Source organism: Hyperolius riggenbachi, chromosome 4, assembly GCF_040937935.1.
Source record: "Hyperolius riggenbachi isolate aHypRig1 chromosome 4, aHypRig1.pri, whole genome shotgun sequence".
In the NCBI taxonomy this organism is placed as follows: domain Eukaryota; kingdom Metazoa; phylum Chordata; class Amphibia; order Anura; family Hyperoliidae; genus Hyperolius; species Hyperolius riggenbachi.
In genome coordinates this window covers 444,696,268-444,713,784 of record NC_090649.1, presented here as the reverse complement: position 1 = coordinate 444,713,784, position 17,517 = coordinate 444,696,268, and the positions used below count along the sequence as shown (strand labels likewise).

Sequence of the window (17,517 nt, the reverse complement as noted above, 5' to 3'; positions counted from 1 at the left end):
ATGAATTGACATTTTGCTAAGTGGTCGGTAAAGTCTGCTGTTTTCAGCATTACCGCATGAGGTAATGCTTTATGAATCGATGCCAAAGTGTGGCGGAAAACTAACACTGCACATCACTCTGAACTCACCATACCCACTGTCAAATATGGTGGTGGCAGCATCATGCTCTGGGGGTGCTTCTCTTCGGCAGGGACAGGGAAGCTGGCCAGAGGGGATGGGCAGATGGATGGAGCCAAATACAGGGCAATCTTGGAAGAAAACCTCTTGGAGTCTGCAAAAGACTTGAGACTGGGGCGGAGGTTCACCTTCCAGCAGGACAACGACCCTAAACATAAAGCCAGGACAACAATGGAATGGTTTAAAACAAAACCTATCCATGTGTTAGAATGGCCCAAAGTCCAGATCTAAATCCAATCGAGAATCTGTGGCAAGATCTGAAAACTGCTGTTCACAAACGCTGTCCATCTAATCTGACTGAGCTGGAGCCGTTTTGCAAAGAAGAATGGGCAAGGATTTCAGTCTCTAGATTTGCAAAGCTGGTAGACATACCCTAAAAGACTGGCAGATGTAATTGCAGCAAAAGGTGGTTCTACAAAGTATTGACTCAGGTAGCTGAATAATTACGCACACCCCACTTTGCAGTTATTTGTAAAAAATGTTTGGAATCATGTATGATTTTCGTTCCACTTCTCATGTGTACACCACTTAGTATTGGTCTTTCAAGTGGAATTCCAATAAAATTGATTCATGTCAGTAGTGGCAGTAATGTGACAATGTGGAAAACTTCAAGGGGGCCGAATACTTTTGCAAACCACTGTAAATGAATTGTATGTGTAGTACAGCTAAGAAATAGAACATTAGTGTAACGATCGGTGTCAGCACACAGAGAGAATCTGATCATTGGTGATCTGCAGTATCCCCAAGAATACAGATATATACCCAATTATGGATGATCTGCAGAATCACCAATAATACAGATATATTGCTAACCTCTGGACACCTGTATATATAGTGAGTGTTTGGTGCAACAGTAATAACTTTGAGTAAACCACCTGATGAGCAGGTGGTCCTTGGCAGTATGGGCAATACTGCTCTTTAAAGAAGCACGAGAATCTTCCAGCAGCCTGAGACCTTCCAAGGGGTGGAGTCTCAGGCTGAAGATAGGAAGGGCCAGTGAGTGAGTGACACCTGAAGGTGGATGTCACTAGCTGGTCTGGAGACTATCTCTTACAGGAGAGGGATAGCTCTCGAGGTCGGGCAAGCCAGGTCGGCAACACACGGACAGACAAAGTACAAAGACAGAAGGCTGATTAGGTATCCAAGACAGGCAGGGTTGGCAACAGGTAATCAGATGTGCGTGGTACCGAATCAGAGAGCGGAGGGATAGTCAGGAAAGCAATAAGTCATAACAGATATCAAACAATGCATAGTCTTGGGTGTGAGGTCCGTGGTCTCTACACCCTGGAACTAGTCTGAAGTATAACAGAATGATAACACAAGTTCCCTAATCTCAGTGTGAATTCCCAGGTCCTCCTGGTTCAAACACACTGTTGGATCTGACTAAGGTCTGAGTGCTTCCACGTAGTGGTCACAACGGCAGACAACTTGAGACTGGCCAGCGGTAACTATATATAGAGAGCGCTCTCTGGCGCCACCCCTAAGTGATGGACCAATAGTCACTTGCTCTGTGGTCAGCTGACCAGCCTGGTCAGCTGACCCCCCCCTTGACCGTCAAAAGTTCTGCCTCTCAGCGCGCGCGTGTATTCCTGAATCTGTGTGAACTAACAGACCCAGCCACACCAGACAAGACGCTGCGTGCAACCCGCCGCGCTGGACGCGGAACCAGCCGCCTTGCTATCAGTACACGCGGAGGCTTTTCTGTATTCACTCACAGTACCAGACGCATGCTTCTGTGTGCAAACCGCCGCACTAGACGCGGAATCAGCCGCCTTGCTGTCAGCACACGCGGCGGCTTTTCCAAGTTCTCTCACAATTAGTAGCACAGATATGAGTTTGATATTGTTTCCAGTACATGAAGAGTTAAGAAAGTTCTCTTGTTATCTATGCAAAACAGCTTCACTGAGCCCCAAATGACCTGAAAAAGTGTAGACAACACTGTCTTTTGAAGCTCTTATCTTAAACTGTCTCTGTATTTTGTTTATGGTTTTCCTGCAAAAGAAAGTTCAAAAAGGCCATTAGCTCTGCTCTGTGAAACCATTTAAAATGAGTGTAATTTGTAAACTGCTCATTAGAGAATAATGCAATGTTGTAAAAAAAAAAAAAAAAAAAAAAAAAAAAACAATAAAAAACTATATAACTGAAAATAAAAATGAGGCTATTTTCTTTGCTACTAATTTTATATTATCTGTACTACACACAGAATTAATACCATAAGTTGTTTTGTTTTTTTTCGCTTCAGTGTCACTTTTGTAAGGCAAACTTTTGATTTGTATGGCATTTTGATAAGAGGGCCTTTTAGTCCTTCGTACTAGAGGCCTGCAGCGGGTCAGGTACCCGCGGGTAACCCGAAATGCGGGTCGGGTTCGGGTACCCGAATTGATTTAAGCTGCGGGTACGGTTGCGGGTAGCAGTCTGCGGGTGCAGGTAGTGAAAACAAACAAGTTAATTCTGACTGTGTCTTTTGCTTACTTTACTTTAAATGTTACTTTAAAATGTGCACTTTAGAAGAAAATGTAAAAAAAGGGGTCGCGGGTAGCGGTTCTGAGGGTGCGGGTCGGGTATCAAATTCATCAGAAAGCGGGTCGCGGGTATGAAAAAGTGGACCCGCGCAGGCCTCTACTTCGTACACACTCCTCTAGTAGTTCTGGTTCACCATGAGCTTGCTGGGTAGCTTGTAACTCTAGCAGTGTTCCCCGACCCTGTCTTCCAGGCCCACCAACTCTCCATGTTTGTATAAATCCACAGAGGTAGTAATCAGCTCTGCTGCAACACTAATCACCCCACCTGTGATTGTGTGTGGTTTCCTGTGAAACATGCACTGTTGGTGGGCCTTACAGGGGTGGAGAACTCTGCTATAGGGTATACAGACTATTCTCCCACCTTATACAGTACTATCCGCTGCTCTATGGAGTATATGGGGTGTACAGGCTTGTCCCCAGCCTCAGGCAGTACTAGTCACTCCTATATGGGTCTATGGGGTGTACAGACAGTACTAGTCACTCAATGATGGTCAAGACATATTCACCTCCTCCCCCTCAGGAAGCAGCAGGCGCTCCTGGCTCTCCCCGAGTCTCCTCAGACACCAGCCTGTCTCCCCACTGCTCTCCTCCTCGTCCTCCGCCATCTTCCCTGCAGAGTCTCATCCGGGAACTGACTGGCTTACCCGCCAGACAGCGCGGTACAACCGCCGAGCTCTCCGCAGCCCGACCAGTCAAGCACCGAGCCACTCCTCTACACAGAGCTGACAGGCTGCGTCCCCCCAGCAACCGCCAGAGGGCGGGAAACTGGCTGGGGGAGGAGCCTAATAGCCACATAAACTGATGCTTGCTTTCTTATGTGTTGCCGTTGTAATATGCACAATCTGCGGGGCTGCCCATTCTGTCACTACACCGTCATTACATAAAGTTGCGCGATTCAAAACTCCATCTGGTAGTTCTGGCTGCCGGGCGTGCGCATGACGTCACCACGCAAGAGAACGGTGTCCTTGCCAGTCGCAAGATGGCGGCTCCCTGGCGGTGGCTGCGGGTTCCCAGACTTGGGCTGTCCCGCTGCCTGTTCACCTCCGCCTCCCCGAGCTCCGCAGCCATCCGCAGCACCTTTCTGCGCTATTTCCAGGACCGCCATGGCCACCGACACGTGCCCTCCTCCTGCGTGCGGCCGCGCGGGGACCCCAGCTTGCTTTTCGTCAACGCGGGCATGAACCAGGTGGGCGTGTCAAGGAAGGGTAGTCATAGAAGCAGGGGGTGCGGGGGCGGGGTTTGAGTGATGGAAAGGAGGTAGAGCCAATGATGAGCTGGCGTTTTTTAGCCTGTCAAAAGTTACTAGAAAAAACTTCATGAATGAACTTCAGCATTGATCAGACAAGGATAACACAGTGTCCCTGTATACATATATATTTTTTGTTTCGTTGCAAGGGTTAACAAAACCATTGCTTCATATAAGCAAATGAGCTGCACAATGTAGTCACTGAAAAGTAAATAGAAGACAAAACATGTTGTGTCTTATTGAACAATCACTCTTGATAACACATTAGTCGTTTACAAAGGTTATTGTATTGAAAAGTTCAAAAGGTCATTATTTCTCTGTTTGGGTGCGGATGAAGCAGCTGCTACATCTCTTTGACGTGATTTACACTCCAGGCATAAAATTGCAGCTTATGAGACACTAGGAAAGTTATATTTACCACCACCACTACTACACATACATATAATTAAATTATCGCATAACTTTACAGTTCACGTTTGCATTTAAAGAGAAACTGTAGTGAAAATAATGTAATGAATAAAATTGCTTATTTTTTACAATATTAATTTATTTAGTCGTGTTTGCCCATTGTAAAATCTTTCCTCTCCCTGATTTACATTTCTGAAATTTATCCCTAGTGGTGACATCTTTTGTTCTGCTTGGTGATCTGTACGGAATTTTCGTTGTTCTATGCATAGAGGGAGATGCTTCTTGCTTGGCAGTTGGAAACAGCTGTTATTTCCCTTGATGCAATGCGGTTCACACATGTCAGATGTCAGGACCATGGTCATGACATTACACTGCGGGAGAGGTTTCCCCTCATTATAGCCATACAGCCCCCCCCCAGATGATCTATTCAAGAAAAGGTGAAGATTATTTTTTGTGTGTGGGGGGGAAAGGGGGTATCAGCTACTGATTGGAATGAAGTTCAATCCTTGGTTAAAGTATCTCTTTAATTTACATTTATGTGGAGTTAGGGTTCTGCGATATTTAGAATTAGCAAGATATATATATATATATATATATATATATATATATATATATATATATATATATATATATATATATATATATATATATATATATTCCAAAACAAAAAATACAAACTTTTCCAAGACGCCATTCAGGTCAGGGCTGTGGAGTCGGAGAAATTTTGAGTACCTGGAGTTGGGAGTCAGTGGTTTCAAAAAACTGAGTATTTTTGAACCAAATCCACAGCCTTTGTAAGAATTAGACTAAGGAGTTGAAACAATTTTGGGTACCTGGAGTCGGTGGTTTCATAAACTGAGGAGTCTGAGTGATTTTTGTACTGACTCCATAGCCCTGGCTTCATTAGGGAGCTGTGCTGTACATAACAGACGTACAAACATATGATATAGTAAAATCTGATCCAGGAAGAAGACTATACTTCTCTCAGAAAAATCTGTATTCAAGATTAAAGAGGACCTTTACTAAAAATAACATTATTTGTACAATTTTACTTTATAAATTATTTAGTCACTATTCGCCCATTGTAAAAAATTTTCCTCTTACAGATTTACGTTCCAAAAATAATGGCAACATCTTTACTGCTGGAAGGTGCAGCTCTGTGGAATGTTTGTACACTGTGTGTTCCAAAGTGAGCAGAAACCACACCTCGTCTCAGAGTACACTGGGAGGAAATTTCCAGATGGCTATACAAACAATATACAGCTATATTTATAGATCTAGGAAGTGTTTTTGATGCTGAAACCAGTAAAATCACTGTAAAAGTCGGTATCCTGAATAATTTATTGCATTCTACGCCTCTAAGTAGAAGAATATGGGCATATTTCACAAGCTGTGAATCAGGAAGAAATAATCAGAGTCCAGCTTTGGTGTGGGATTATCTGGGTTTGTTTCCTGTGTTTTGCTTATAAACTGGAGTTGATGAGTGTATGTCCACTGACTGTCCGTAGAACAGCCCTGGAATATGTTCTGTCATTGCAGTTTAAGCCAATCATCCTGGGCACGGCAGACCCGCGCAGCGAGATGTCTCGGTACCGGCGGGTGGTAAACAGTCAGAAGTGTGTGCGAGCCGGGGGTAAACACAACGACCTGGAGGACGTGGGCCGCGACGTCTATCACCACACCTTCTTCGAGATGCTGGGGAACTGGTCCTTTGGGGATTACTTCAAGGTATGGATGTGAGCAAAAATGAAATCTGAACTCAGTGACTCCATTGCAAAGAAAACCTATTTCTAATTTACCATCACACAGAAAAAGCAACACCCGTTTGCACAGCACAGCAACTGTTCCATGCTTGAGATGTTCACCGTAGAGTGTCTCTGAATTCAGCAGCACCAACTGAGTGTTTGACTCTGCTTTGCCTCTCTAGTGAAAACAAACTCGTGCTAGGCATTAGCAGAGGCACAGATAACCTTGCAGTGTCTGTAGCAGCTGTCAGATTTCACTCAGGTTTACCTCGCTGTGACGATACAGGATGTAAACAGTGCTGGAATACTGGACACAGGCTGGTCACATGTCCTCCCTTATCCTCCAATAACAGAACAGAGTAATTCCATAGTGTGACACAACAGCAGTTCTATAACTCCGCTACTAAAATATGGAGAGGCAGAAAAAGATCTGGCACTATAGCTTTTAATGTAGCAAAAAACAGACAAGTGCTTGAATGCTGTGGTTTCAGGAAGACACATATAACAATGCAGGATCGTGATTGATCAAAAATGACATTGATGAGTGACAGCAGCACAAAGTAAGATGCTAACCTGAGTGTCAGAGAGGTAGCAGGTGTGGGTGCCAATGGGTGCACGGCCTTACGCCGTTTCGCAGGAAACGGCGTAAGGCCGTGCACCCATTGGCACCCACACCTGCTACCTCTCTGACACTCAGGTTAGCATCTTACTTTGTGCTGCTGTCACTCATCAATGTCATTTTTGATCAATCACGATCCTGCATTGTTATATGTGTCTTCCTGAAACCACAGCATTCAAGCACTTGTCTGTTTTTTGCTACATTAAAAGCTATAATGCCAGATCTTTTTCTGCCTCTCCATATTTTAGTTTTGACTACCTTTCCGATCTTGAGCACATAGCCTGCCTGAGTGTTTGTCACTGGCTCTCCACAGCATACCCCGAGTGCCTGCCAACTCTCCTCATAGATAGAGTTTCCCCCAGCACCGCGCTCAAGTCAGAGCTCTGACTTGAGCGCGGTGCTGGGGGAAACTCTATCGGTTGGATGGAGGGTTATTTGTATATATTGTACATACTACTACGCTGTGTTTCACGTTCTCCTGACGACGCCTCATGTAAGAGGCGAAACAATTGTTGAGTGTCACTTTATTCTGGCATCTGTACTTCACTACCAACACCCTAATGGTGATAAACATTAAACCCAGCCACCTTCTATGAAGGCTTTCATATCCCTTATGGGGATTATACATTGTATTTAAGCCATTTGCTAGATGGTCTGTGCCAGCCCACAGCGATTGCACTGGCACATCTCTTATGCAGCCAATTGGCTCTAACCGTACATTGGTACAAACTACACTGATGGTGAAAGGTACTGGTGTAGATGAATTAAGGTGGAATATTTGTGAGATAGCTACACCCCATTGTATAGTTAACGGGGGGGGGGATCAGCAAAGACCCTTACAATAACAATCCATCACAAGACCAGTTAATAACCAATGAGTGGTAGTACACTTGCTTATACCAATGCATGTGATAGTATCTATAGTCCAAGTAAACCCCTGAGTCAGGTTGTATGCAATCAATACACTAGTCTGACTAACAGGGAGATGTTTTAATAAACTTTTATTGTACAATAAGGTCAAGCCGGTTTTTGGCAAAGTGTGATAGGTTCTAGAAGTACCCTGGTGAGCACAAGCTTTAGAGGTATCTTGTGGAGTGCAGGCTCTAAGACATACCTTCTGGAGCGCAGGCTCTTAGTCGTACATTCTGGAGCACGAGCTCTAAGACGTACCTTGAAGAGCACAGGCTCTAGAGGTTCCTTGTGGTGGAAAGAATATAAAGGTTTCTTATAGTCTGCATGCTCTTGAGGGGCCATTATACTGCACAGGGCACTGACTGTCCTCTGTCTCCTCAGGAGGAGGCATGCCGCATGGCATGGGAGCTGCTCACAGAGGGTTACGGTATTCCGGCCAATCGGCTGTATGTGACGTATTTTGGTGGAGAGGCGGGGCTGGAGCTTGCTGCTGACGAGGAGAGCAGAGACATCTGGCTGAACCTGGGGTGAGTCATATGATATACGAAACATTACTAAGTGCCGTGACACAATTCATGCAGCCCTGCCCATTGACATGCTCATCCTTCAGACTTGCATGCTGATTTCGTGCATTGATATGCAAGCTCATATTGGGTCAGTCCAAATCAACAGGAAATGCATTTCATTGGTCCAGTTCCAAGCTGCATATAATTAGTATTACACTTGCTGCAAGCCTACACCACAGCATACCACGGAGCACTTCTAGTGAAGGGATGAGCACTGAGTCTCCCCCGCAGGTAACTGTCTGCTCTGTTCCCTGCAGGGTCCCCCCGTCACGCCTGTTGCCGTGTGGCCTGAAGGATAACTTCTGGGAGATGGGGGAGACTGGCCCCTGCGGGCCCTGCACGGAAATCCACTACGACCACATCGGGGACCGCAACGCCGCGTCTCTGGTGAATCGGGACAACCAGGATGTCGTGGAGATCTGGAATCTGGTGTTCATGCAGTACAACAGGTCAGCACTGGGGCCCAGAGCGCAGCCATTATCACTGGTCATCACTGGGGCCCAGAGCTTAGCAATCAGAAAAAGTCAGCAACTGGAGCCCAGAACCTATCAATCAGAACAGATCAGCACCAGGGCCCAGAACCCAACCATTATCACTGGTCAGTAATGGGAACCAGAGCCCAGCAATCATAACAGGTCAGCACCGGCCCCTAGAACCCAGCCGTTATCACTGGTTAGCAATAGGGCCCAGAGCCCAGCATTCAGAACAGGTCAGCACTGGGGACCAGAACCCAGCCATTATCACTGATTAGCAGTGGGGCCCAGAGCCCAGCAATCATAACAGGTCGGCACCAGGGCCCTGAACCCAGCCATTATCATTGGTCAGCATCCGGGCCCAGAACCCAGCAATCATAACAGATCAGTATTGGGGCCCTGGCATGGCTATTGAAATCTGTGCCCTGGCAGGCATAACTGGACCCAAACACAGCGTAGATTTCAATGACCAATGTCCGGAAGCGGTTAAAATAACTTTTCAGCGCTTTGCAATTAAAAAGGTACCAAAACACTGGTGAAAATGCTTTTTATTGATAAAGTGTGAAAATTTCACCTAGGAGGGAAACTTAGGAGAAAAAGTTTAATAAGGGCCTATATGCATGGGAGGAGGAGGAGTCTAACCAGATTTGGAACATACCAGATTATATAGGAATGGGGGAAGCAGAGTTGGTATAGATTATGCTGTTGCTGTACGATTGGCTGACTTTCCTCTCTGTCTCCCGGTGGTGGTCTCCAGAGAGGCAGACGGGAGTCTGAGACGGCTGCCGCAGCATCATGTGGACACAGGTATGGGCCTGGAGAGATTAGTGACCATCCTGCAAGGAAAGCGCTCCAACTACGACACCGACCTCTTCACACCTATTCTGGAGTCTATCAGGAGGGTGAGTGCTGCTTTCTGTAATAAATGTATTGGTTTAACTCAGGGCTTTGGAGTCAGGGCAATTTTTGGGTACCTGGAGTCGGGAGAAAATGCACCGACTCTGACGCCTAATGAATTCAAACTGTAATTAAAATAGAAAATATAATTTATATACACAGTAATAGCTGTGCTTAGTCCACAAAAAAAATGAAATAAACCAATCAAAAAATAGTTACTTGTGCTGCCTTCTCATTCAAAGAGTTTTCTTTATTTTCATGACTATGAACATTGTCGATTCAAACTGAATGCCTCCAAACTATGAATTAACACATGTGGAAGTATAGTACATAACCAAAAAACTGAAACAACTGAAAATATGTCATATTCTAGGTTCTTCAAAGTAGCCACCTTTTGCTTTGATTACTGCTTTGCACACTCTTGGCATTCTCTTGATGAGCTTCAAGAGGTGGTCACCTGAAATGGTTTTTACTTCACAGGTGTGCCCTGTCAGGTTTAATAAGTGGGATTTCTTGCCTTATAAATGGGGTTGGGACCATTAGTTGCGTTGTGGAGAAGTCAGGTGGATACACAGCTGATAGTCCTACTGAATAGATTGTTAGGATTTGTATTATGGCAAGAAAAAAGCAGCTAAGTAAAGAAAAATGAGTGGCCATCATTACTTTAACCTCCTTGCCGGTTATCCCGAGCTCAGCTCGGGGTAACCTGCGCAGGAGGATATCTCAGGCCCCGCTGGGCCGATTTGCATAATTTTTTTTTTGTTACAAGCAGCTAGCACTTTGCTAGCTGCTTGTAACTTCCGCTCGCCGCCGATCCGCCGCAATCCGCCGCGCCGAGTCGCTCCCCCCCGCCCCAGAGCCCTGCGCTGCCTGGCCAATCAGTGCCAGGCAGCGTTGAGGGGCGGATCGGTATTCCCTATGACGTCCCGACGTCGGTGACGTCATCCCGCCCCGTCGCCATGGCGACCGGGGAAGCCCTGCAGGAAATCCCGTTCTCAACGGGATTCCCTGCATACTCTGATCGCCGAAGGCGATCGGAGTGGGTGGGGGGATGCCGCCGCTTAGCGGCTATCATGTAGCGAGCCCTTGGCTCGCTACATGATTTAAAAAAAAAAAAATTTAAAAAATGTGCGGCGCTGCCTCCTTGCCGGATTTTTTAGACCGGCAAGGAGGTTAAGAAATGAAGATCAGTCAGTCCGTAAAATTGGGAAAACTTTGAAAGTGTCCCCAAGTGCGGGCTCAAAAACCATCAAACGCTACAAAGAAACTAGCTCACATGCGGGCCGCCCCAGGAAAGGAAGTCCTAGTCATGAAAATAAAGAACGGTACTTATCCGTTAGCCGGGCGCATCCGGCAGGTGGCGCTGTTGTATCTAATTTGTATCTAATTCCATTCATAGTTACTGAACGTAGTACTGTGTGAATGGAAGTGCCGCAGGTGGCGCTAATTACATTGTTGATACGCACGATACAGTGTGTTAATGGCAAGGAATATACATTGTATTTGAAGTGGCCGGAATGAAAATGAAGGCGGCGGCAATGTAACACATGAAGCCGCCGCCACCTTCGTCTGTTCTCCCCCTTTGCCCTCTCGCTTCTATACAACACTGCCAGCTGGGGGGGACACGCGTGTCCCCCCACAGTCGTTCGTCGCAAGGAAACAAGCAGGCTTCCCTGCCGCGACGAACGACTCTGGGGGGACACGCATGTCCCCGCAGGCTGGCAGCATTGTATACAAGCGAGAGGGCAAAGGGGGAGAACAGACGAAGGCGGCGGCGGCTTCATGTGTTACATTGCCGCCGCCTTCATTTTCATTCCGGCCACTTCAAATACAATGTATATTCCTTGCCATTAACACACTGTATCGTGCGTATCAACAATGTAATTAGCGCCACCTGCGGCGCTTCCATTCACACAGTACTACGTTCAGTAACTATGAATGGAATTAGATACAAATTAGATACAACAGCGCATCCAAATTCGCTACAACAGCGCCACCTGCCGGATGCGCCCGGCTAACGGATAAGTACCTAAAGAACACTCTTTGAATGAGGTTTGTCCAAACTTTTGGTCTGTACTATGTATGTATGTATGTACTGTATGTGTATTTAGATGTTATTTAGTACATACACACGTACACATGTATATACTAAATAACATCTATGCTGTAAGAATAAAGCCTGATGTGTAGCTGTGTCACTAATAGAGATGGTCAATGAGATGGAAATAATTCTGCGTTGCTGCTGGTTTTTGCAAATATATGCACTCCCTTTGCTCATGAAAACAAATAATTGGATATGTTGTTAAAATTTGGTTTGACGACTACGAATTAAAGGGTACCTGAGATGGATGAAAAGAAAAGTTTTATAGATACCTGGAGCTTCCTCCAGCCCCCTTCAGGCTAATCAGTCCCTCGCTGTCCTCCTCCGCCACCTGGATCTTCTGCTATGAGTCCTGGTAATTCAGCCAGTCAGCGCTGTCCGGCCGCGTGCCGCTCCCACAGCCAGGAACTTTCTGCGCCTGCGCAATACTGCTGCACAGGTGTAGTACGCTCCCGGCGGTGGAGTGTGTGCATGCGCACTACGCCAGACTGGCTCAAGTACCTGGACCCATAGCAGAAGATCCAGGTGGTGGAGGAGGTCAGCAAGGGACTGATTAGCCTGAAGGGGGCTGGAGAAAGCCCCAGGTATGTGTAAAACTTTAATTTAATCCTGTCTCAGGTTTACTTTGTTACACAGTAGTACTATACTCTACATATGCACTCCCCACAGAGATGCAGGGAATCCACTAAGAATGCTGTGCACATTGAACACAGAGGTGTTGTCTATCACCCATAAACCTTGTTCAGATTGTACATGAAGAATGTGTAATAGAGGAAGAATCCCCTGCAGAGTACCTGCACATCACTCATAGGCTCAACAAACACCATACAATCTTGGTTGTACAGATTTACCAAATGTATGTAGTATAAGGGCCAACAGATTGAAAATACCTTGAACGATTGATTGAATAAGCTCTTATTCTACATGAAAGTGGTAAGATTGAACAACCAAGATTGTATGGTGTGTGTTGAGCCTTACATGTACCCACAGTTACATTGCCTAGGGCCTGATAGATGTACTTTGTTCCTGTCTTCTACAAGTACTCTTACCAAGGACTAGTTTTAGTCTATGACTTAAAGTATTAGAGGCAGAAGATCAGCCGGCTAGCCAGGTAACTGGTATTGTTTAAAAGGAAATAAATATGGCAGCCTCCATATCCCTCTCACTTCAGTTGTATTTTAAAATTCCTAAGCGTTGACAGTTAAGAGATGCATTTCATGTTACATACTTTCAATCAACAAAATTGTAATATGCAAATTAGAGGAGTCGGTGGATTTTTGTACCGACTCCAAAGCCCTGGTTTAACCCTCATCTCTGCACATTGCTGGGATTAATGACAGTCATTTCATGCTGTGTAGCCTGATTCTGAGCACACAAATTCATCCAGCCCCCCCACCATCACTCAAATGGGTAATGTCAAAGGTAAACCAGCGCAGGTCTCCACAATCATAAAAAGGATTACAGATCTGGATTTACATTCACCCTCCAGGAACCTACAAACCCTGTACCATACCTTAAGGTTGGCCTAGCTTTCACTTCTCCCTTACCCCCCTTGCTTGTCATAGTTAGCTTCAGACAAGACACAGAACATTTATACCACACTTTTCTCCTGGTGGACACTTAAGAGCCAGAGCTGCAGCAACTAGTTTGCGCTCTGTAGGCAGTGACAGTGTTAGGGAGTTTTGCCCAAGGTCTTCTCACTGAATAGGTGCTGGCTTACTGAACAGGCAGAGCCGAGTTTCGAAACCTGGTCTCCTGTGCCAGAGGCAGAGCCCTTAAACAGTACACTATCCAGCCACACTACAGGTTTCTCTTAGTAATAGGTAGTCAGAGGTATTAAGTAGCTAGAGGTGCCCCCAGCTGAAGGGAGATCTCATCAGTGGAATGCCGAAAGCTGGGTGACTGGACTCTCATTTCCACTCTGCTCAGGACTTTGCATAGGGAACAATGGAGGGAGGCACTAGGGGAGGGGAGTGAGCCGCCTTTCCATTATCAGGCGCCTGTAGGCACGTGCCTCTTGGTAAATCAGTCCCTGAAAAGGTATTACTTTAACTAATTATGATTGTTTTCCTACCTACATCATTTAATTGGCGAAAACGCTACTACAGTAAATTCCAGGAACCCTTGTGCAGGCATGATGCATGCTTCAGGCGAGGGGGTTCCTCTTTATTAGGTAATTCTGTTTGGAGTGTTTAGACTAGCGTCTGCCTTACAGTGAAGCCTCTGAATCCTAATGAGGCTTCCCGCCTCCTCTTCAGCCAGTCCAATCATGGAACCAGTGGAAGGGAGTGCAGGAAAATTCTCCTGATGAGCTCAGGCAACAATATAACTCTTCCTTCTCCTATGCAGTGCTTAGAGATAGGGATGTGGTCGGAGCTCCGCTTTATGACAGAATTATTGGTGTAATGTTTGTTGACATCAGCAGTCATCTATCCCGTGATGGTTATCTCTGCAGGGTTCTCGGGCTCCTCCATACCGGGGCCAGGTGGGCGCTGAGGACGCTGGTCATGTGGACATGGCGTACCGGGTGGTGGCAGATCACATCAGGACTCTGTGTGTCTCTATCGCTGATGGCGTGTACCCTGGCATGACCAGTGCAGAGTGAGTACTATGTCCTGTGCCTGGCTACAAGTTAGATTTTTGTAATGAAAATGCCCACCTCCCTGACTCCTTCCTCTATTTTCCCTCAACTTCCTCCATTTCACTTGCCTTCCCCTTCACCTTTTACTAACTTCTCTCACATTTCTCAGCCTTCCCACCCTTCTCCTGCCTTCTTTCCTTCACCTATTCCCGCCTTCCTTCCCTCACTTTCTTTCCCCTTCCCTTACCCTCTTTCCTCTTCCCTCTTCCCACCTTCCCGAACTTCTCTTAGCTGAGAAGAGTAACTGCAGAGGGTGGTTACGTGGTAGTCAGCTTCGCCCCTCGGAGATGCAACACCTACTGCCAGTGCAAGTGTCAATGGAATACTAGAAGAATCCTAATACATAAGCATTCTATTTTCCCTCCTCTACACTTGGACCAAAATGAGACGGAGAATGCAGGAGCGACACACCTTCCTTTTGAGAACATTTTGTGGTTTTAGATTTCTCTGTGAGGTTAGCTCACCCTGTTATCTGAAGTATTTGTCAGTCACAGAGCAGTTTTTCCTTATCAGTTCCTAATAGGAGTACCATTCTTTGAGAAAAGGTTTAACCTAGTGTAAACCGGGAAAGGACTTTACTCCTGATTGGCTGTGCATTTCCACACTTGATTTGGAGAAATGTTCATCTGGATGGCTGCATAGTCAGCCTGTCTGTTATGTGGAATGTTGTGTGCTGTAAACAGAACCAGTACTCGTGTCTCATCATTAACACTTTGTTCCCCCTGCAGGCTGGTGCTGCGACGCATTCTGCGGAGAGCCGTCAGGTTTTCTTCTGACATTCTGCGAGCACCTCCTGGGTTCTTGTCTACGCTGGTACCAACAGTGGTGGGCATTCTGGTGAGTAGAGGTGCCCATAGTAGCCCATAGTAGTCAAGAATCCAATGTGTAGAGGTACTGTACTGTTATACAAGCTGTACACTGACTACCTTGTATCAAAATGTCACATCTTCAGTATTGTCCCATGGAAAGATATAAAATATTTACAAAAATAAGAGAGGTGTGATCACATTTGTGAAATACTGTATGTAGGTGTCTCAGGTTTACTTGTCAATCTCAGGATCAGTAATCTGGTATGATCAATGTATAGTCTCGCATACAGTATAATTATATTACACCTCTTGTGATTTGTTTTTACAGGGAGAAACTTATCCTGAACTTCAGAAGGAGCAGTCACAGGTCAGTCAGTGGTCAGTTTTCTTCACTATAGCAGAATACCCAGAATGCTTTGCAAGTAGCAACTTAAAGGTAACCTGATATGAGAGGGATATGGAGGCCGACATGTTTATTTCCTTTTAAATAATGCACATTGCCTGGCTGTCCTGCTGATCCTCTGCCGAAGCTGGGCACCGTCATAGCACTAGTGCTATGCTGTGCGCCCATCGCAAGAGTAGTTCGGGACTGCAAAAAGTGCGAGACCTCAAAATACATCTCTCTCCGTGTTGCTATGACTTTGGGGGGGGGGGGGGGGGGGGGGGAGATGTTCAGATTTCAGCAGCAGCAGGGAGAGCTCACCCTGCACCCAGCTCACTGGCAGCTCAACCATACACATATATGAAAATAACATAATGAATAAAATGGCTTATTTTTTTACAATATTTATTTGTAAATAATTTAGTCAGTGTTTGCCCATTGTAATATCTTTGCTCTCCCTGATTTACATTCTGAAATTAATCACAAGAGGCAACATATGTAGTCCGGTTAGGCGCATCGCTGTGGTATGTTTACTCTTTAAGCAAGTAGAAATTATACCTAGTTTCCCAGAATGCACTGAGAGAAGGATTCTGCTTATCTAAACCGCCTAGGCTTTGACATCATTGGAAGGGTGGGGCTAAGCGACTATATATAGAAAGGGGTGTGGTGCTAACACCAGGATAATTGATGTAAAAGTAGGTATCCTGAATAATTGACTACATTAGGGTATGTGTCACTACAGCGCCTCTAGCCCTGGGTGACTGCTCTTATAGTGGGATGGGACGGTGCCTTGTATGAGGGGATAACTGCCATTCTAGTGGGGATGAAGCCATAGATACAGCACATCATCAGTACCAGTAGAGGGCGCCACTTCCACTCTAGCAGTTCCACCAATTCAGGTACAGTTCAGAGTTGGTTTGGTAACCATTTTTTCTTGGTTGGGAAAAGTGCAGATACGTTTCCTGATGTTTATCCTCCAGCTTCTAAGATGTATCATTTGGAATGTGTGTGATTTCAGATCATGAGAATTATCGATGAAAACGAGGAGGCATTTTTAGCATCTCTGCAGCAGGGACGGCGGATCATAGAGCGCACTCTGCAGCAGGGGGGCTCCAGTGACAGCTTCCCGGGTGAGTGGTCGTTCAATAGAGGCACGGGAATGCCTGTTCAGCCTCTCACTAGCATCTGATATGGCCCACGCTGCAGTTGCTACATCTAGAATCACAGTCACTAGATGACACCTCCCAGCACCCTCAGTATGTTCTGATATGGCCTAGGCTGCTGTCTAGCTGCAGAGGCTGTAACTGATATCACGCAGCTGTTAATGCACACCCCTCAGCACTCCTCACTGTGATCTGATGTGACCCGGGCTGACCTGCAACAATCTACAACCACAGTCACACAGCCACCAATACTGAAATACTGATATGACCCAGGCTGCCCTTGAGTTGCAGATGCAGCAATTACAATTACCTAACCACTAATACACATTCCTCAGCACCCCTCACTATGATCTGATATGACCCCAGTGTGGGAGGCAAACTGTAACAAAGTAATTGCAGACAGATAGTGGCAAGGCAAGTCACAGCTATGGAGGCTGACATGTTTCTTTATTTTTAAATAATGTACATTGCCTGGTTGTCCTGCTGAACCTCTGTCTTTAATACTTTAAGCCATGGACCCTGAACAAGCATGCAGATCATGTCTGACAAATCTGACAAGATTAGCTGCATGCTTGTTTCAGGTGTGTGATTTAGACCAGAAAAATCAGCAGAACTGCCGGGCAACTGGTATTGTTTAAAAGGAAATAAATATGACCACTCCCATAGATCTCACACCTCAGGTTCCTTTTAAAGACCCATCCTTACACCATTGCTTACGCACCATCTTCATAGCTCCAACCCCCTCCCTTAGACATACAACCCACCCTTTAGCAGGGCTGTGGGGTCGGTACAAAAATCATCCAACTCCCGACTCCAGGTACCCAAAATTACGCTGACTCCTCAACTCCGACTCCAC

General features: G+C 45.9%; 2 protein-coding genes across 3 annotated transcripts in view; one reads left to right on the top strand and one right to left on the bottom strand.

Annotated features, from left to right (window-relative positions):
- The window catches only part of RNF8 (ring finger protein 8), a 41,017-nt gene extending 37,568 nt beyond the window's left edge, over positions 1–3,449 (bottom strand). Inside the window, exon 1 of one of the 2 annotated variants that reach the window (XM_068232680.1) lies at positions 3,206–3,449. In XM_068232680.1, coding sequence (XP_068088781.1) covers positions 3,206–3,304 — 99 coding nt within the window. In that variant the 5' untranslated portion in view covers positions 3,305–3,449. The remainder of the gene's footprint in view (positions 1–3,205) is intronic. The other variant, XM_068232679.1, reaches the window with a different exon arrangement.
- A 179-nt stretch (positions 3,450–3,628) lies between these two features.
- Positions 3,629–17,517, top strand: part of AARS2 (alanyl-tRNA synthetase 2, mitochondrial) — a 37,013-nt gene continuing 23,124 nt past the window's right edge. Inside the window, exons 1-9 of the mRNA XM_068232678.1 lie at positions 3,629–3,885; positions 5,893–6,081; positions 8,011–8,156; positions 8,453–8,644; positions 9,426–9,570; positions 14,122–14,267; positions 15,036–15,144; positions 15,445–15,483; positions 16,517–16,628. Of these exons, the coding sequence (XP_068088779.1) occupies positions 3,679–3,885; positions 5,893–6,081; positions 8,011–8,156; positions 8,453–8,644; positions 9,426–9,570; positions 14,122–14,267; positions 15,036–15,144; positions 15,445–15,483; positions 16,517–16,628 (1,285 nt within the window). The 5' untranslated portion in view covers positions 3,629–3,678. The remainder of the gene's footprint in view (positions 3,886–5,892; positions 6,082–8,010; positions 8,157–8,452; positions 8,645–9,425; positions 9,571–14,121; positions 14,268–15,035; positions 15,145–15,444; positions 15,484–16,516; positions 16,629–17,517) is intronic.